Source organism: Halichondria panicea, chromosome 11 (assembly GCF_963675165.1).
Source record: "Halichondria panicea chromosome 11, odHalPani1.1, whole genome shotgun sequence".
Classification (NCBI taxonomy): domain Eukaryota; kingdom Metazoa; phylum Porifera; class Demospongiae; order Suberitida; family Halichondriidae; genus Halichondria; species Halichondria panicea.
This window is the reverse complement of record NC_087387.1, coordinates 5,497,884-5,517,120: the sequence shown is the minus strand read 5'-3', so window position 1 is coordinate 5,517,120 and position 19,237 is coordinate 5,497,884. Positions and strand designations below refer to the sequence as shown.

The window sequence follows — 19,237 nt, the reverse complement described above, 5'->3', positions numbered from 1 at the left end:
GCACTTTACATAAAATAAGCTTGCTATGTTGATGTTGACTGCTAAAGGTAATACATGTGAAAGTAATGTGAAAGTAAAACATTCTTTGTCAATCACTCCTCCTCCTGAAGCCACCTAAGTCTAATTATAGTAATTGAATCAATATAGCGTGAAATTTTTGAGGGGCTTAATTTTCGCGGATTTTGTGGGTTAGAATTCTACACAAAAATTAAGTCCACGAAAATTGTTGTCTAATTAGAATTACCTGCTATCATGCAAAGATTTAAAGGCGTGGCTTCCGGTAAGCAGTCATTCTGCGAACATTGTGCAACGAAATGGCTTTTAGAGGCCAATCCACGAAATATAAGTGCCTCGAAAATTTCACGGTATGCGGTACTGCAGTACGTACAAAAACATACCAATATTTTTTGTATTTAGTTACTATGCCAGTCAGTAAAAGTTATAATTCAATGGTATAGACTTGCTTGCATATTGAACAATACTTGGGGCAATGAATGGCAGCATTAGCTACCCCAGCTGTTTGCGGGTTATGTACATACGTGCATGTTGTTTATTTAGCACTCACTAATTATAGGAAGCTTATCATTATTGCCATCTCTGGGTATTATATTATTCCGGTAGAATGTATAAATGGCGCAAATCATGTGTTGGTTCTCAATTCAGTTTCCTGTACATGTTCTTAACAAAAAGAGCCACTAAACAGAACAATATAGGTAAAGCTATACAACAATTGAAGTTATGTATCTTTGCAACAACTAATTGCCTCTCCTCTGTCTTGAAGCCACGCCCTCACTGACGACATCGTAGGTGTGGTCCTCCTGGTCACACTTGACTGCCTTGTATGCTGGGTTAGCAGTTATGTTGGGGTCGATCTTCATTTCAGTTTGTGAGCTTCCAACCACTGCAAATGTTAGGTCAGCTTGTTGTGTAGCCATGGTAACCCTATATTATAGAGTATTAAGAACACAGGAGCATGCAATGTTTAGGTTACTAATGTTAATACCATTATAGTTTTGTTACTTTTGTTTGCGTTTCCTCTTAAAGACAACACAGGTGCTGATTAGTGCAATCATTGTAGCCATTTGTAGGACAACAAGAACAGCAATTACGGCTAGTAACTGAGCTGCCAGTACGCTACTACCAGCAGTGAAGGTGGTAGAATTATTAGTACATATACATCCAGAATATTCTTTGCTTTGAGGGGTACATGATGTGGTAGGCAACTGTGTAGTAACTTGGATGTCTGGTTGATCTTTATAGTTCTTACAAACAACTCCAAGCTCCGCAAAGCTGTCACATTGTTCTTTGACTAGGCTACAGTGCCATGCTCCATTGCTTAGTTGTGCACAGTTTAGTCTGTACTCACCAGGAGGAAATGAGTTGGTTACTCTCACTGAGCTTCCTGTATAGAGATTTTTAATTGTATAGAGAATAGTTAAGAGCAATGTTATTGATCCTCTGTTACCTTCAAAGATGTATCCTATTTGTGAACAAACGGCTCCTGCCAGTTCTTGACTGCCAGTGCAAACTGTCCTCCATCGCCTGCCACCCACACACACCTCCACTCGTTCCTCTCTGTCGGTGGATCCACCCACCAGTCTTAGAGCTCCATCAGTGCAGTTAGCTGAATGTAAAATTGTTTCAAGCCGTAAAACCACTTCTGACAGTCATGACCAACCTGTGTTGCACTGTCCTGAGATCACAAGAGAGCATAAGCGACCACATTTGTCTGTGGGTGTCACTGTGCAATTTATTAGTCCTGATCCGTTGCAGTCACTAAATGTGACAGCTTTTATTGGATAACGTTCACACTGTGTGTCATTTACATTTATCCCTGAATTAAGGATAACATTAATTCAGCCACTATTAATGATATAGCTGTCGTAACTTAGCTAGGTCTGGACTCACCGCTAAGTTACCAACTCAGTACTGGTTTACAGTTGACAGTTTAATAGAGACTAAAAACATTGAGAACACACGTACATAAATAGTACACATAGAACAGGAAGTAAACTAAACCACAACATTCCTCCTTCCTTTAGTGAGGACTCACAAAATTAACTAATGACAAAAATCATCCAACTAATGACAAAACAATACCAATAAAATACCAGTTTCCAATCAATAACTACCATTTAGGTTCATATCGATCCACAGTCTTACGGTTACGCTTAGGATATACTTTAATCGCAGTTGCAGGTTTTGAGACAACACCTTGACTAGGGACGTCGACAGGTGGTTCTACACCAACTTCAGGTGAAGGGGAGCTGTTTCCAGGAGTACTATCAGCTTGAGGTGCATACGGTGTGGTCAATTCGTCAGGAAGAATTGCATTCGGAATAGGGACCTCTTCTGGCTCGGTAGGTTCGTCTACTGTTCGGTTCCGAACCTGGTCCACATGACACCTTCGCACTTGACCATTCTGCATCTTCGCTCGAAACGATACTGGTCCTGTCTTTTCCTGTATCACACCCGGTAACCAACGATTTCCTGACTGGTAATTTCTGACATACACCAGATCTCCGGGCTCAAAACTTCTTTCGCGAGCACGGTTGTCGTGTTGTTTCACCTGTTTTGCTTGTTGACGTTCAACTCTCTCTGCTGTGTTCGGTTTAAGCAGATCTAGACGAGATCGTGGTCGACGACCTAACAAAAGTTCACTTGGGGATTGTCCAGTGGTTGACTGTGCAGTTAACCTGTAAGCAAATAACACCGTTGCAAGTCTACTGCGCATCGAACCTTTTGTTTCCTTCTTAAGTCCCTTCTTAACTACTTGCACTGCTCGTTCAGCCAGGCCATTTGTAGAGGGGTGATAAGGGGCAGACAGAATTTGGTTGATACCATTTTTCTTCAGGAATCCTTTGAATTCTGCACTAGTGAAACATGTGCCATTGTCAGACACAACACACTCTGGTAGGCCAAATTGAGAAAACAAAAACCGTAGTTCTTCGATCACTACTCGGGATGTCGAGCCAGATGTTGGAATTGCTTCAATCCATTTTGAATGGGCATCAATGATAATCAAAAACATTTGTCCGTGAATGGGACCAGCATAATCGATATGCAATCTGGCCCACGGGCGTGTAGGCCAAGCCCAAGGATGGAGTGGGGCAACAGGTGGTTTTGACTGTTGTTGTTGACAGGGAATGCAATCTTGTACCGTCTCTTCGACGTCTTTCGAAATACCAGGCCACCACACATACATACGCGATAGTCCTTTCATGCGAGTGGTGCCAGGATGTCCTTCGTGCAGTTGTACGAGCACATCACCTCGGTAGGTCTTGGGTACCACCACACGATTTCCCCACAGCAAGCAACCATCATGTACTGAAAGTTCTTCTCGTCGCTCATAAAAGGGCATTAGACTGGTTTCCATGGCGGAACGGTGTGGCCATCCTTGTTGCACATACTGGTGAATAGTAGAGAGTTCTGGGTCTCGTCTGGTAGCCTCTTTGATATGTGCAGCCGTGATCGGTGAGGAATCGAGATGTTCCAGTAAGAGCACCAGTTCTGGTGGTGTTCGGTCATCAGGAACAGTGTCAGTTAAGGGCAGACGACTCAAAGCATCTGCGTTACCGTGAGCTGTAGTGTTTCGGAACTTCAGCTCGTACTCGTACATCGACAGTGCCAATGACCATCGACGAATCCTTGCGGAGGCTTGTAATGAGGTTGGTTTCTGTCCACTCAGCAGGCTCAATAACGGTTTGTGATCCGTAATTAGAGTGAATTTTCGACCAAATAGGTATGCATAGAATTTCTTTACTCCGAAAACACAGGACAGTCCTTCCTTTTCAAGTTGCGAGTAATTTCTTTCAGCCGAATTCAAAGTCCTAGAAGCATAGGCTATCGGTCTCTCGGTACCATCAGGCATTTGGTGAGCAAGTACGGCTCCAATTCCGTATGCAGAGGCATCGCAGGCCAGAACAATAGGTAATTGGGGGTTGTAATGAGCTAACAGATTTGTTGATGTCAGCAGCTGTTTCGACCTGTTAAAAGCAAGTTCTTGCTCAGATGACCATTCCCATGGCACATCTTTGTTTAACAGCTTGTACAATGGTGTTAAGCGAGTGGCTAGATTCGGTAGGAACTTCCCATAATAAGAAATCAATCCAATGTAGGACCTCAGTTCCGTCACATTGGTAGGGGTAGGTGCTTGCTGGACAGCACGGACTTTCTCAGGTAAGGGTCGGATACCCTTAGCGTCAACCAGGTGACCCAAAAACTCGACAGATGGAGCCATGAACGTGCACTTGCCTCGTTTGGCTCGCAAACCAGCTTCGGATAGGCGTTTCAACACTTCCTCGAGTGATTTCAGGTTCTCCGCTTCGGTTGCACTAGAGATCAAAATGTCGTCCAAATACACCACTACCCCAGCAATACCCTGTAGCAGGGTCTCCATGGTCTTCTGAAAAATTCCAGGGGCTGATGACACTCCAAAAGGTAATCTCGTGTATTGGAACAACCCTTTTAGGGTGTTGATTACCACATAGTTCTGAGATTGGGTGTCAAGCTTTAACTGTTGATAAGCTTGTGTCAGATCTAATTTAGTAAAGATCTTTCCGTCAGCCAGGGTTGCAAATAAATCTTCCACCTTCGGCAGGGGGTAACGATGGAGTTTAGAAACGGGGTTAACTGTCATTCGGAAATCGCCACATATTCTCACACTCGTTCGATCACTCTTTAACACTGCCACAATTGGTGCGGCCCATTCAGCATAGTCCACGGGCTTCAGAGTGCCTTCCTGAACCAGCCTCTCCAGTTCCTCTTCAACTTTCGTTCGCATAGCATATGGAAGACGTCTGGCTTTGTTAAAACGGGGAACAGCATCAGCGTCCACTACAAGGGAGGCTTCTTGTCCCTGGTACGTACCCAGTCCTTTCTGGAACACATCGGGGTACTTGGCCAGTAAGTCCTGTAAACCTGGAGCTTGGGTATAGTGAATGTTAGACCAATTCAACTTAATAGCATTTAGCCAGTTCCTGCCAAACAACAAAGGTCCATTCCCTTGAACAACAACAAGAGGTAAGGTCACCTTTTTGTTATCATACACAACCTCAACATCAAAACTTCCCATTACTACAAGGGGTTCCTTTGAGTAGGTCTGTAAGTTGATATCAGATGGATCTAAGCTCCTCCCTGGCCACAACTGTTTGTACTGTGACTCTGATACTAGAGATACTGAGGCACCTGTGTCTAGGGGGAGGCTTTTGAAGAATGCACATCATCAGCAACAAAATAGCCTCGACTGAAGAGTTTAAATTTCTGGTGCTCTTACTGCTAGTTTCCTATCTTATCGTCATGGCCACCACACCACGGGCCCAACATGGTTCTGATGATATGGGTGTATATACTGTACATCATGCAGTGTGGTAAAATCCATAAACAATATTTATGGATGTGAAATTGTTTTACTGTGCTTTTAGCTAATGAATAGCTATCCATAATTATAGCATGCCTATAATTATAGCAAAATTAGTATAGCAAAATTATTGCTAATTCTAATGTACGTACTTTTATCACCCCCCCCCCACACAGCTTGGCTATGGTGACCTCACTCCCTACGGACACCCCACCTCCAATGCCCCTCACATCCAGTTACTAGCCGAGCAATGTCTGGTCTTCACTCAGTTCTACACCAATAGTCCAGTGTGTAGTCCATCTCGAGCAGCTCTGCTGACTGGGCGATACCAGACTAGGTCCGGGATATATCCGGGGGTGTTTGAACCTAATGACCTTAAAGGTAAGATAAAGGATCACGAAGATTACCTTTGTGTTTCAAACTTATATATTCATGTAACTCATAAAGTGCATGCTGCTTCCACGATCAGTAGTTTATATGTTCATCCCTCTTGCCAAAGAGACATTAATTTTGCTACTGTTGATTTCCCTGGCCATCCTATGAGAATAACATCCTAACCAATGTTTATTTTGCACGTCTAAACAAATACTGAATATGAATTTAATAATAATATTATTATAATATTATTATAATTATTATTGCCATAATTATGCAGGCTATTACGGAGGGGGGGGTCAGAACCGTCTGGTAGAATGTACACATGACCTGTACACGATGCAGCAATGTCCACTCAGAGGAGGTCCGACATGCATGCACGAATCACTACAAATTCAGTGCATTTATGTCATTGTGGTCACGTGATAAAGTCCTAGCCAAATGTACTGAACTTGTAGTGATTCGTGCACGCATGTCGGACCTCCTCTGATGCTCACTATTACACATGTAAGATTCTCTCCTCTATATACGTGTCGTCATAATGAGCCTTCTAGTTTCTAACACTCTTGGTTAGTAAATATAAGGAGCTACACAACCTTCTAAAACAATAGTCAATGTCAATTGCCTCTCCTCTGAAGCCGCCCCCTCACTGACGACATCGTAGGTGTTGTCCTCCTGGTCACACTTGACTGCTTCGTACGCTGGGTTAGCAGCTATTTTTGGGTCGATCTTCATTTCAGGTTGTGTACCTCCAACCACTGCATAGGATAGGTCAGCTTGTTGTGTAGCCATGCATGGTCACCCTATATATATGTACAAGTATTATAAGAACACAAGCATGCTTAGGATACTAATGTATTATAGTTTGTTACAGCTTTACTTTTGTTTGTGTTTCCTCTTAAAGACAACACAGGTGCTGATTAGTGCAATCATTGTAGCCGCTTGTAGGACAACAAAAACAGCAATTACTGCTAGCAGTGAAGTTGAGCTGCCATTGTTAGTAGTTGTTTCCCAAGGAGTAGAATACGTTTCTGTGAATTAAAGTAATATTCCTGCTTCAGCATGCGCGCATAAAATCTAATTTACCTTCTGAACTAGTAGGAAAGTGTGTAGATAGTGTGCTGTTCTTTGAACGTTCATAATACTCCTCATAGTTTACAAACAACTCCAAGCTCCACAAAGCTGTCACATTGTTGTTCAACTGGACTACAGTGCCATGTTCCATTGCTTAGTTGTGTACAGTCCAGTTTGTACTCTGGGAATGCTCCAGGAGGAAATGAGTTAGTTACTGCCATAATGCTTCCTGTTTGTGGATCTTATACAATTCACAGCACATTATTTTATCAATCCACTGTGTTACCTTCAAAGATGTATCCCATTTGTGAACAAACAGCTCCTGCCAGTTCTTGACTGCCAGTGAAAACTGTTCTCCATCGCCTGCCACCCACACACACCTCCACTCGCCCCTCTCTGTCAGTGAATCCACCCACCAGTCTTATATCTCCATCAGTACAGTCAGCTGAAATTCAAAATTGTTTCAGGTGAATATTCACTCTGAAAATCATGACCAACCTGTGTTGCACGTTCGTAAACGTAACACAAGCGTCACTGGCTGTCACTGTGCAATTGGTTAGTCCTGGTTCTTTACAGTCACTCAGAATTTAATGAACACTTTTATTGGATTTTGATTTGGACAAAATGTTTGAATTGTAGTCACCTCTAAAATGAAGAACCACATTAATTTATCCATACGAATAGTTAACTTACCAGATTCACTATAGCCCAGTTCTGTACAGGCAGCCACTGACATATCAGTATCCCACTGACTGTCTCCGGAACAGATCCTTCTCCATTCTCCATCATAACAGTAGTCAAGTAAACTAAGTGTTGAATTAGAACGAAGTTGTCGACTGAAGCACTCTGCATTGCATAATTCAGAATGTGCAGTACATATATACACATAACTATATACCTGATGACTGAGCTGTAACAATAGCAGTAGTAGCAACCAACAAAAATAAGCTTGTGACTTGCATTTTGATATTATCACATTGCATGGCAATTTTAAACTTCCAAACTTTAGATTTGGCCAATTTTGTACAGGATGTTGTTAAACCTCATGCACATTACTATACTGCATGTTATTCTATGCATGCACTTGCTATGTTGATGTTGACTGCTAAAGGTAATACATGTGAAAGTAATGTGAAAGTAAAATAATAAATATTCTTTGTCAATCACTCCTCCTCCTGAAGCCACCTAAGTATATAGTAATTCAAAATTGAATCCGTATAGCGCGAAATTTTTGAGGGGCTTAATTTTTGCGGATTTTTCGTGGGTTAGAATTCTACACGAAAATTAAGTCCACGAAAATTGTTGTCTAATTAGAATTACCTGCTATCATGCAAAGATTTAAAGGCGTGGATACCGGTAAGCAGCCATTTCGCGAACATTATGCAACGAATTGGCTTTTAGAGGCCAATCCACGAAATATAAGTGCCTCGAAAATTTCGCGCTATACGGTACTGCAGTACGTACAAAAACATGCTATTTTCACCAATATTTTTTGTATTTAGTTACTATGCCAGTCAGTAAAAGTTATAATTCAATGGTATATAGACTTGCTTGCATATTGAACAATACTTGGGGCAATGAATGGCAGCATTAGCTACCCCAGTTGTTTGCGGGTTATGTACATACATGCATGTTGTTTATTTAGCAGTCACTAATTATAGGAAGCTTATCATTATTGCCATCTCTGGGTATTATATTATATTCCGGTAGATTGCAGCAAATCATGTGTTGGTTCTCAATTCAGTTTCCTGTACATGTTCTTAACAAAAAGAGCCACTAAACAGAACGATATAGGTAAAGCTATACAACAATTGAAGTTATGTATCTTTGCAACAATTAATTGCCTCTCCTCTGTCTTGAAGCCACGCCCTCACTGACGACATCGTAGGTGTGGTCCTCCTGGTCACACTTGACTGCCTCGTATGCTGGGTTAGCAGCTATGTTGTGGTCAATCTTCATTTCAGTTTGTGAGCTTCCAACCACTGCATGGGTTAGGTCAGCTTGTTGTGTAGTCATGGTCATTCTAATAATAATATTATTAAGACACAAGCAATGCTTATATTATTTATTGTTTATTTTGTTAGCTATAGCTTTACTTTTGTTTGAGTTTCCTCTTAAAGACAACACAGGTGCTGATCAGTGCAATCATTGTAGCTGCTTGTAGGACAATAAGAACAGCAATTACGGCTAGTGGGAGAGTTGCCAGTACACCACTACTAGCAGTACAGGTGGTGAAATTGTCAGTAAATGATGTGGTAGGCAACTGTGTAGTTTCTCGGATGTTCGTTATATCTTCATTATTACAAACAACTCCAAGCTCCACAAAGCCAACCCACTGTTCTTCAACTGGACTACAGCTCCATGCTCTATTGGTTTGTTGTCTACAGTTTAGTCTGTACTCTGGGATTGCTCCAGGGGGAAATGAGTTGAGTGCTGCCACAGTGCCTCCTGTAGAGATACATACAGTGCATCCAGTCTAGAGAGTAGAATATCACAAATGTGTGAGTAGTTGTACTTAAATGTATCTCAAGATTGGAACATTTCTAAGAAATTGTGCTGACACCATTTAAATAAGCTACAAAAATATTTTCCCAGGAGTTATTGTGGGAATCTATTTAGGTGCAAACGGGGGTGATTGTGTGTAACATCAATTATCTCCGGAACTAATTTATTTAAGGTAATTTTTGGAACTTAGCCGTAAGATCTTCTTCAAATCTCTCCCTAACCGAAACGGCATAAAAACTAGCAGTTTTGATCACTGTGGAGGATGTGTAGATATGTGAACCTTTCATAAGATAGCCAAACTATCTATAGATGTTGTGACAAAATCCTAAACCTTAGCTGGAAACCGTTGGTCTTTTCTCTTCCTAACTGATTACTCCCTACAATTGTTTAGCTACTGTTTTTTTAATCACCACAAACCCACCATGCACCTTAAATTATCATGGAAACATTTTTGGTAGCTTATTACGTACACAATGGTATCAGCATGCAGATCTACTCAATCATAAGATATTTACATTTATTAATAAGTACAACTACAGAGCTACTCACACATTTGTGGTATATTCTACTCTCTATACTGGATGCATGTAGCTAGAGTAATGTGATTGATCCTCCGTTACCTTCAAAGATGTATCCCATTTGTGAACAAACAGCTCCTGCCAGTTTTTGATTGCGAGTGTATAAACTGTCCTCCATCGCCTGCCATCCACACACACTTCCACTCGTCCCTCTCTGTCAGTGGATCCACCCACCAGTCTAATGGTTCCTTTAGTGCAGTTAGCTGAAATTGTTTTAGGTAAATTCACTCTGATATAATCAAGACCAACCTGTATTGCACCCTAATTTCACAAGAGAGCATCCGGTATCACCACAGCTGTCACTGGGTGTCACCGTGCACTCTGTTAGTTCCAGTCTGTTGCAGTCACTCAGAATGACTACTTTTATTGGAGGCGTATGACACGTCAGTGGTACACCTCTAGTTATTTCTAAAAATAATAAGAGCCACACCTGAATTTATTCATCCCCTACTATAACGACAGCTAACTTACTCCCAGAGTCACTGAAGCCCAGTTGTGTGCAAGCAGCCACTGTGATATTAGTATCCCATCGGCTGTTTGCGGAAAGGCAGAGCCATATCCATTCTCCATTGTAACAGTATACTCAAGGACATTTGAAATAGATTCACGAAGTTGTATATTGAGGCATTCTGCATTCCATAATTCATAATCTGGTCTAGTTCAGTACATAACTATATACCTGGTGGCTGAGCTGTAGCAATAGCAGTAGTAGCAACCAACAGCAATAAGCTTGTGGCTTGCATTTTGATATTAATTTAGCACATTGGCTACAGTGGCTATTATAAACTTCTTGATTCGAATTGTACAGGATGTTGTTTAACCTCACATTAATTTTATGCATAATGAGCTTGCTATGTTGATGTTGACTGCTAAAGGTAGTACATGTGAAACTGAGTTGTCTATCACTCCTCTCCTCCTCCTGCATCTTCTAAACTTTCAATTGAATACTGCAACAAAACTATCATTATTTTCACCAATATTGTATTCAGCTATACTATATGAATGCTTCCCATTATGCATGGTTATAGATTAGATTTTCTCGATTCAGTTTCCTGTACAAAGAACCACCTAATACAGAACAAGTAATAGTTGGGACATGCACGTGTATATACGAGTACCACATGGGATATTGTAGCCCTCCGGCCTATATACGTCACTACTGAGCCAATATGAAAGCACCGCGGGTGCTGATGCCTCGGTGGAGGTGCCAAAGCTACATAACATAAAGCTACTATAGCTAGCTTTTATACACACATTGATTATATAATTATGATGATGAACATTTTAATTTTGCTGCATGCAGAATCCAGAATCACAGGGAAACTCAAAGAGTGGGTAATGATCGACGATGATTGTTGTTAATAACGATCGACGCCAAAAGTTCAAGTCTAATGGCTGCAAGTTAAGTCTAGACTCGCAAGCCGTCACTGTTGCAGGCGAACAGTAGACTGGTCAAACTCCGTGTTGAGACTCGTGTTGCACAGTCAGCATATCAGAAAATATTTTAAGTGGCTGCGGTTTTCGTGACGTCAGTATACTGCATGTGATACGTAGAGTTTTCTAGTGAAACGTCACTATCATTGATCTTGTGGTAACCGCATGCGGTTAGTTGCCACAAATATCGTGGCAAACGTTACACAAGTCTCAACACGGAGTTTGACCAGTCTACTGTTCGCCTGCAACAGTGACGGCTTGCGAGTCTAAGTTAAGTCAGCGAGCCTTGCAGCTCTCTTCTCACTCTTGCAGCTATCAATAGCTAGCGTTCTAGTGCATAGCTAACTACTAAGTAGAGTAGCAATACTCGGTGAACAAGTTTTGCTACGTGCTCTTCTGAAAAGGCTGCAATGGCATTCCAAGTAAGCAAAACTAGGCATAACTCGACAATGAAGCTTTATTTTGCAAATCCACAAATACCAAGCCAAGAAAACATGACTAGAAGCCTATAGAAACTCTTACTTGTACTTCATTGATCCTTGAGCAGCTGAAACAGTCTACACACACAGACAGACACACAGACACACTACCGTATATACCTCGCTTGCGCATGCGCACCGAGGCATAATAAATGTGCGCAGAGTGAATCGTTGAACTAATGATTTCACTCGTTTTATAGGACACTTAGTTTGCAACTACTTGTGGTCGGCTGTGCATACATAAAATTCTTATGCCAACCACAAAAAACCCCAACCTTGTGATATACAGTGGAACCCCTCTATAACGGACACCTTTGGGGAACAATGTTTTGGCCTTTATACAAAGGTGGCCTTTAATGTTGAGAGGTTGTTAAAAAAAAAAAGAAAAAAAAAAGACAACACAAAAAGACAACACAGGTGCTGATTAGTGCCATCATTGTAGCCGCTTGTAACACAACAAGAACAGCAATTACTGCTAGCAGTGAAGTTGAGCTGCCATTTTTAGTAGTTGTGTCCGGATTCGTTTCTGTGAATTCAAGCGATTGCTGCTTCAGCATGCGCAGATATACCTTCTAAACTAGGTAAACTGTGTATATAATAGAATAGTGTGTTGTCCCTTGAGCGTTAATAATACTCCTACAAACAACTGAAGTAAAGATAGATAGCAGTAGTATGCTAAGCACTTTCATGTTGTACTGTAGAGTGATCTTTGCTTCTACGTATATGCAAACTAGAAATTATTACTTCCTTTTGAAAACTGTGATTTAAAAACGGTACCTTCAACAAATTATTCATAAAGGTATGCAACTCTAGTATATGCACGTAGCAAGCAGAATTCACTTTGTGGGAGGAACAATGTGCATTTGCATGAAGTGCTAATTTCGCACTCCATGCATGCATGTACATTCATCCGCCCTACTAGCCTCCTTCACCGGCCTTCATAGAAAAGAAGGCCTGCTATCGACTGCTTACGCATGCGCAAAATTTTGGGATATTTTTCCCCGTAAAATTTCCTATAATACTGATTCATCAGAGACTAAAAATCATACACAGAGCTATAATTATAGCTAGCTAGCTAGCTAGAGACAGAGCTGTGTAGGTTTGTTGTACAGTTATTTTCTTCTGATAGAATCAGTAGCAGTTGTATAGTAGACTTTCAGAATTAGTAGCAGTTGTATATTTACTGTCTGTAGACTTTCACCAAAGTTAGTGTTAAATGGGCGTGGCCTGTACATATAGGCTCTTGTCAGCTTTCACTCCGTTTAGACGATCGTTATCCACACTGTTGCCGGCTGTGAGTCTGTTGTTAGCATAGCAGGCTAAGGGTAGCTATCAGAGAATGCTATCCGATGGCCTTCAATCGAACTTTCTATCTACTTCCTTTAATCCACTTCCGTTCGTTGTGATTCATAATTTTACTGAGCATAATATACGATGTAATCCAAAGCCCCCAGTTACCGGGGGATATTAGCGCATGCGCAAGCAGTCGATACCAGGCCCACTTCCCTGAGTGAAGTGCGGCCTGGGATCGAGGCTACCGCCATATATGCATGGTGCATGGATTCTGCTGTTTTGCTGTTGCATGTCCTCTCTTTTATATGCCGTCTTGCCGTTATTTGTATCTTGCTAAGTTTTGTTCAAGGTAAAGGGGAAATGCTCAAGATTATTATCAGCTACTTATGTGCATGCAGCAATTTCAATGCTGTCATGCAGAGAAGGAAGGAAGGGGGAGGGTCTTGTAATTGTATACACACATGACTTGTGCAAGTCTTGTACCTTTATTGTCTTGTCCATCTAAAAGTCTGTCATTCAAATCTTACTGCGCTCAGCGACTCATGACAATGGAATCAGCTAATCAACACTAGAGTGAATGCCAGCACAGTTTCTAAATATAACCAGCTATGTATATCAAGAGTACAGGTTGCATAATTATAGTCTCACTGAACTATAGTCAACTTTATAAATTTCACAATGTTGCCTCACCTGGAGAGTTTTCTGTTGGTCTCTCTGCTAGCCGTTGTCATGGCCGCCACACCACCCAACGTGGTGCTGTTCCTAGTCGATGATGTGGGTGTATGCTGTACATCTGTGTAATATGTAGTTGTGTCAAATTCAGTAGCTATAATACGAGTTGTGTGCATGTGCGTGCTTGCATTGACAATTGAATGAGTGAAATGACCACCATGCACTCACTTCTTCTGTGCCTGTAGATATAAGTAGTGAGTGTATCCTTAGCTTAGTGTATAACATAAGTAGACCTATATATATATATATCCGACTAGAAAAACATTTGCAATGTGAAAAATTGCTAGGATTGGCCAGGGGAACCACAAAAAAGCATGGAAACAAGAAATCAGACGAGAGCATAACTCCAATCCGTTACAACGTCAATCATATGTACTGGTAGTTTTCTATGTTTTCCTGGCCAATATACCACGCAATTTTTACTGGTGGAGTGATGACCATGCAATCCCTATATAGCTATTTATTATATATCCATTTTGGAATGTGCGGGCATATAATCATTATGATTTGTACTGAATTGATGTTCCTAATACATGCAGTGTTGAGCACAGGTACACACAGTCCATCCATGCGTAGTAACATGCACGGACCGTACTGGTGACCTGCATGGAATGATGTGGTGGATGGAAGCTGCATGGTAGATGGATCTGGAACACAGTCTATATATGCATTGTGCATGTTCATGACGTTGTAACGGATTGGAGTTATGCTCTCGTCTGATTTCTTGTTTCCACGCTTTTTTGTGGTTCCCCTGGCCAATCCTAGCAATTTTTCACATTGCAAATGTTTTTCTAGTCGGATTCCCTTTCTTTTTCAGTACAGAAGTATAAATTTACGTATTATGACATGCATAAGTGGAACGTCAAGAGGCAGTACAGAAGTTCAAGAAGAGAAGACAGGACTAATCAGATATCTTCTCGAATATCTCTGGACTAATAATTATAGTAATGAGTTATGTTCTTGATATGTTGAACTTGTGAATCAGTATTATAAATGACAGCCATTTTAAGAGCATGCTATATGCCAGTGCATATAGCATGCCTGTCAGAGAAAGGGAGCTAGAGCTGAACAGTGTGAAGAAAACAACACCTCAGGCTCTGGAAAAGCACTGCTGCACTGATTTTAGGCGCTAGGCACACACGGTTTCTTAGCCACGCCTATCTATTATTAATTGGCCACAACGAAATTGCTGAGTCATTAAAGATGGCGGAATTGTCTAGGTAAGAGAAATAGATACTGAGAGGTCATCTGCCTTGTGGAAGCAATCGCAAATCTGAAGAAGCGCTTTGTAATCCAGGTTGTAGTCGTTTGGAAACCCTGTGCAGAATGTCCTGGAGATGGCTGTACTTGGAGAAAATGCTGGGCAAGAAACTTACTCACTTACTTACTTAGTCTACTTACTTAGATCTACTTAGTCAGTCAGACAAAGAGCGGTGAAACGTCGAAATAGTGCAATTTTTAAAATGATAATATTCGTTCATTAAAATGTTCATGGATTATGAAATGAGAGATACAAAGAGAGAAAAGGCTAAATAAACTATCTGTCTAGCCAGTTCCTTGATGTGGCCTTTCCCTGCAGAGATAGAACAGTTTGAACAGGAGTCAAAATAATTGAAATATTGCTAAACATGGGCAAACCCACTGCCAATCCTATGTAAAACCTACTGGTTTTACTAATATATATGACTGTATGTATATAGCTGCTGATTTATTTATGTTGTTTGTCACTACCTCCCCCTCCACACAGCTTGGCTATGGCGACCTCACTCCCTATGGACACCCCACCTCCAATACCCCCCACCTCCAGTTACTAGCCGAGCAGGGTCTCGTCTTCACTCAGTTCTACACCACTAGTCCAGTATGTAGTCCGTCTCAAGCAGTTCTGCTGACTGGGCGATACCAGACTAGGTCCGGGATATATCCGGGGGTGTTTGAACCTAACGACCTTGGAGGTAAGATGAAGGGTCACTTTGTGTTATTGTTTCAAACTTATATATTCATGTAACTCATCAAGTGCATGCTGCTTCCATGATCAGTAGTTTATGCTCGTCTCTCTTATAGCGTACATCCAAATAGAGACATTTGTTACTGTCCCTGGCCATCCTATGAGAATAACATCCTAACCAATTAATGTTTATTTTGCACCGTCTAAACCTCTGAATATGAATCTATACATGTTATTATTGCCATATTTATGCAGGCTATTATATGAAGAATGTACACATGACCTGTACACGATGCAGTAATTGTCCACTATTACACATGTAAGATTCTCTCCTCTACGTGTCGTCATAATAATGAGCCTTCTAGTTTCTAACACTCTTGGTTAGTAAATATAAGGAGCTACACACACAACCTTCTATTTAAAGTTAGTGCTGATCACATGATCTCCAGCCAATCAGCTTATCTGAATGTAGTCAGGTGACCATGGATTAAATAACTTAATCCACACTTAAGTGTGCTTTAAGTTGGTTTGTTAATGCACACTTTTTATCAAACAATCATAATACAAGCAGATTGAATCTGAATGTCATCATAATAATACAAGCAGATTGAATATGTACACAAGCAAAGCTGAGAAAGTTGAATGTTATTGTTTCGACTTGTTTCATGTGTAGTAAGTGTACCAAATTGCTGACTTGACTATAGCATCGCTTTTTCGTCTGGAGAAATAGGCTCAGCTTGCTTCGAAGATGTACATACCTGTACCTAAGCCAGATCCATATAATCGTTTCATCAAAGGTGGTTCGAATATCATAGCTTTCCAAAAGAGCAAACCAGATACTCATTGCCATATAGTTTGCGCACAAAGTTTCCCATCCAGTAAGCCAGATCAGCTGGAGGCATATCCAGTAGTGAAATCGGGACTGTTGGTCAGCAGGAGAAATAAGTCGAGAACATGCCCAGTCAGTCCAGATAGCTTTAGATCGTATCTCCTTCTCCTTTGCATCAGTTACTGGATCTACAAACCTACTAAAACTTGCTATTACGTCTAGCTAGCTATAGCTAGCCACCAGCAACTGATTTAAAATGTAGCTAGATCTAGCTGCCACGAGGCTATAGAGCTCACGTGACAGCACTAAATCCTTTAGAATACACGTAGCCAAGTCACGTGTTTTAATGCTGGTGCACTCGGATGGCCTCTCGGTTACGTAATGCACTCGGCTGCGCCTCGAGCACCACGTTAACCTTGAGGCCATCCACGGCACGCAGATTAAAACACTTAATCTTGGCTAGGTGTGTTCTAAATAATACTTAATGTCAATTGCCCCTCCTCTGTCTTGAAGCCACCCCCTCACTGACGACATCGTAGGTGTGGTCCTCCTGGTCACACTTGACTGCCTCGTACGCTGGGTTAGCAGCTATGTTGGGGTCGATCTTCATTTCAGTTTGTGTACCTCCAACCACTGCATAGGATAGGTCAACTTGTTGTGTAGCCATGGTCACCCTGTATATATGTACAAGTATTATAAGAACACAAGCATGTTTAGGAGACAAATGTATTATAGTTTGTTACAGCTTTACTTTTGTTTGAGTTTCCTCTTGAAGACAACACAGGTGCTGATTAGTACAATCATTGTAGTCACTTGTAGGACAACAAGAACAGCAATTACTGCTAGCAGTGAAGTTGAGCTGCCATTGTTATTAGTCGTTGCCCGAGGAGTCGAATAAATTTCTGTGTGAACGAAAAAATCAAGCAATTTTTCCATCGACATGCAGATAAACAAATGTTACCTTCATCTAAACTAGTAGGCGTCTGAGTAGTTACTTGCATATTGGTTAATATTGTCGACAGTGTAGTAGCTACTGGCAGTGTACAGTTCATTGAACATTCATTGTATAGATCTTCATAGTTCTTACAGACCACACCAAGCTCCACAAATCTGTCACATTGTTGTTCAACTGGACTACAGTGCCACGCTCCATTGCTTAGTTGTGTACAGTCTAGTCTGTACTCAGGAAATGCTCCAGGAGGAAATGAGTTTGGTAGTGCAACAACACTTGCTGTTGGTAGATAATTATATCCACATTACATTGTTTTAGTGTTACCTTCAAAGATGTATCCCATTTGTGAACAAACAGCTCCTGCCAGTTCTTGACTGCCAGCGCAAACTGTCCTCCATCGCCTGCCACCCACACACACCTCCACTCGTCCCTCTCTGTCGGTGGATCCATCCACCAGTCTTATCTCTCCATCAGTGCAGACGGCTGAAATAAATTTAGTATGCTAAAACCGCATGGCAACATTATATGCACCAACCTGCGGAACATATTAAATACAAGTAAGAACAGGTAGTGCAGTTGTCACTGGCCGTGACTATGCATTCTGTGAGATGCTGTTCATTGCAGTTAGTCAATGTGACAACTTTTCTTTGTATAGTCCCACATTGCTCGTCTGCTACTCCTGTATATAAAGATATTACGAGCTATCTACTCTTTACTTGATAATAACTCACCGAGTGCACTGTAACCCAGTTGTGTGCATACAGATATTGTCTTCTCGTGGTTCCACTGACTGTCTTGGTAACAAATCCATCTCCATTCTCCATTGTAACAATACTCAAGGAAATTAGTAGTACCTTCACTAATTTGTCCATTGAAGCATTCTATATTCATTGATAGTTAAGTCTGATTTAGCATGTACACAATTATTGCTACCTCGTGATGATTGAGCTGTAGCGATAGTAGCAACAGCTAACACCAATATCTTTGAGACCTGCATTTTGATAGTAGCAATAGAATAGATTCTAGCTATATCCAAGTTTTATTATGTATACAGGATGTAGTTTTGATGCTTACATGCACGCAAATGGATGTATATTTAATTTAGTTTCCTCTGTCATGATAACAAGCCTGCAAATGTTTCAATCACATGCTTCACGTTCCTATAATTATACTCACTGAGTATACGGATATATACAACGGAGAATGGTGCTTTGGAGACACTCAGTAGAATATATTTTGTTATGAGAATTAATGCCCTTTTTGCACTTTATCGGCAATTTCATCCTTTCAATCACTGCGCTCATTTTTGTATACAAAGGTATATAGGATTGACATGTTTTTCACTCCCGTATAGTCAGCATAAACGTTTTGAGCTTAATATGTTTAACCTATAGGAAGCTCACACAAACTAAGTGACCTGGTCATGCATGCAGGAGGATCACACTTACGCATTATAGGGAGGGAAATTAACGTTCAATATAAATATACTTCGCCTCACATTGATTGTAGTTTCCCCTGAATAATGCATGTTCTGAATGTCCTGTCGAAGTGTTTTGTATAAAAAGTTAGGCTGTGTCCTTCTCAGGTACATTAAGGACTGGGACCAGCAATTATTGCTGATTCAGCGGAAACGAAGCTCCGCCCACGATTTTTACTATCAATTGTGCAGTAAAAATTGAGTT

The 19,237-nt window shown here is 41.1% G+C and overlaps 3 protein-coding genes across 4 annotated transcripts; 1 reads left to right on the top strand and 2 right to left on the bottom strand.

Moving 5' to 3' along the window:
* Positions 1 to 1,933: 1,933 nt before the first annotated feature.
* LOC135344032 (uncharacterized protein K02A2.6-like) lies at positions 1,934 to 5,156 on the bottom strand. Its single transcript, XM_064541093.1, has one exon. The coding sequence runs from the start codon at positions 5,072 to 5,074 to the stop codon at positions 2,129 to 2,131; it is 2,946 nt and encodes a 981-aa protein (XP_064397163.1). The 5' UTR covers positions 5,075 to 5,156; the 3' UTR covers positions 1,934 to 2,128.
* A 3,375-nt stretch (positions 5,157 to 8,531) lies between these two features.
* On the bottom strand, positions 8,532 to 19,224 carry LOC135344052 (antigen WC1.1-like). 2 transcript variants are annotated; one of them, XM_064541126.1, is made up of 14 exons: positions 19,054 to 19,224; positions 18,489 to 18,546; positions 18,287 to 18,436; positions 18,091 to 18,234; positions 17,880 to 18,038; positions 17,565 to 17,834; positions 17,355 to 17,505; positions 13,788 to 17,277; positions 10,571 to 10,838; positions 10,363 to 10,520; positions 10,141 to 10,299; positions 9,934 to 10,094; positions 8,905 to 9,256; positions 8,532 to 8,831 (listed from the first exon to the last, which is right to left on the bottom strand). In XM_064541126.1, the coding sequence occupies exons 1-8, from the start codon at positions 19,144 to 19,146 to the stop codon at positions 17,091 to 17,093; spliced, it is 1,212 nt and encodes a 403-aa protein (XP_064397196.1). In that variant the 5' UTR covers positions 19,147 to 19,224; the 3' UTR covers positions 8,532 to 8,831; positions 8,905 to 9,256; positions 9,934 to 10,094; positions 10,141 to 10,299; positions 10,363 to 10,520; positions 10,571 to 10,838; positions 13,788 to 17,090. The 2 variants fall into 2 exon arrangements, with proteins under 2 accessions (XP_064397196.1, XP_064397199.1); XM_064541129.1 differs by having other exon boundaries at positions 8,532 to 8,790.
* LOC135344326 (arylsulfatase A-like) lies at positions 13,776 to 15,952 on the top strand. Its single transcript, XM_064541494.1, has 3 exons — positions 13,776 to 13,871; positions 15,577 to 15,781; positions 15,891 to 15,952. The coding sequence occupies exons 1-3, from the start codon at positions 13,776 to 13,778 to the stop codon at positions 15,950 to 15,952; spliced, it is 363 nt and encodes a 120-aa protein (XP_064397564.1).
* Positions 19,225 to 19,237: the final 13 nt, after the last annotated feature.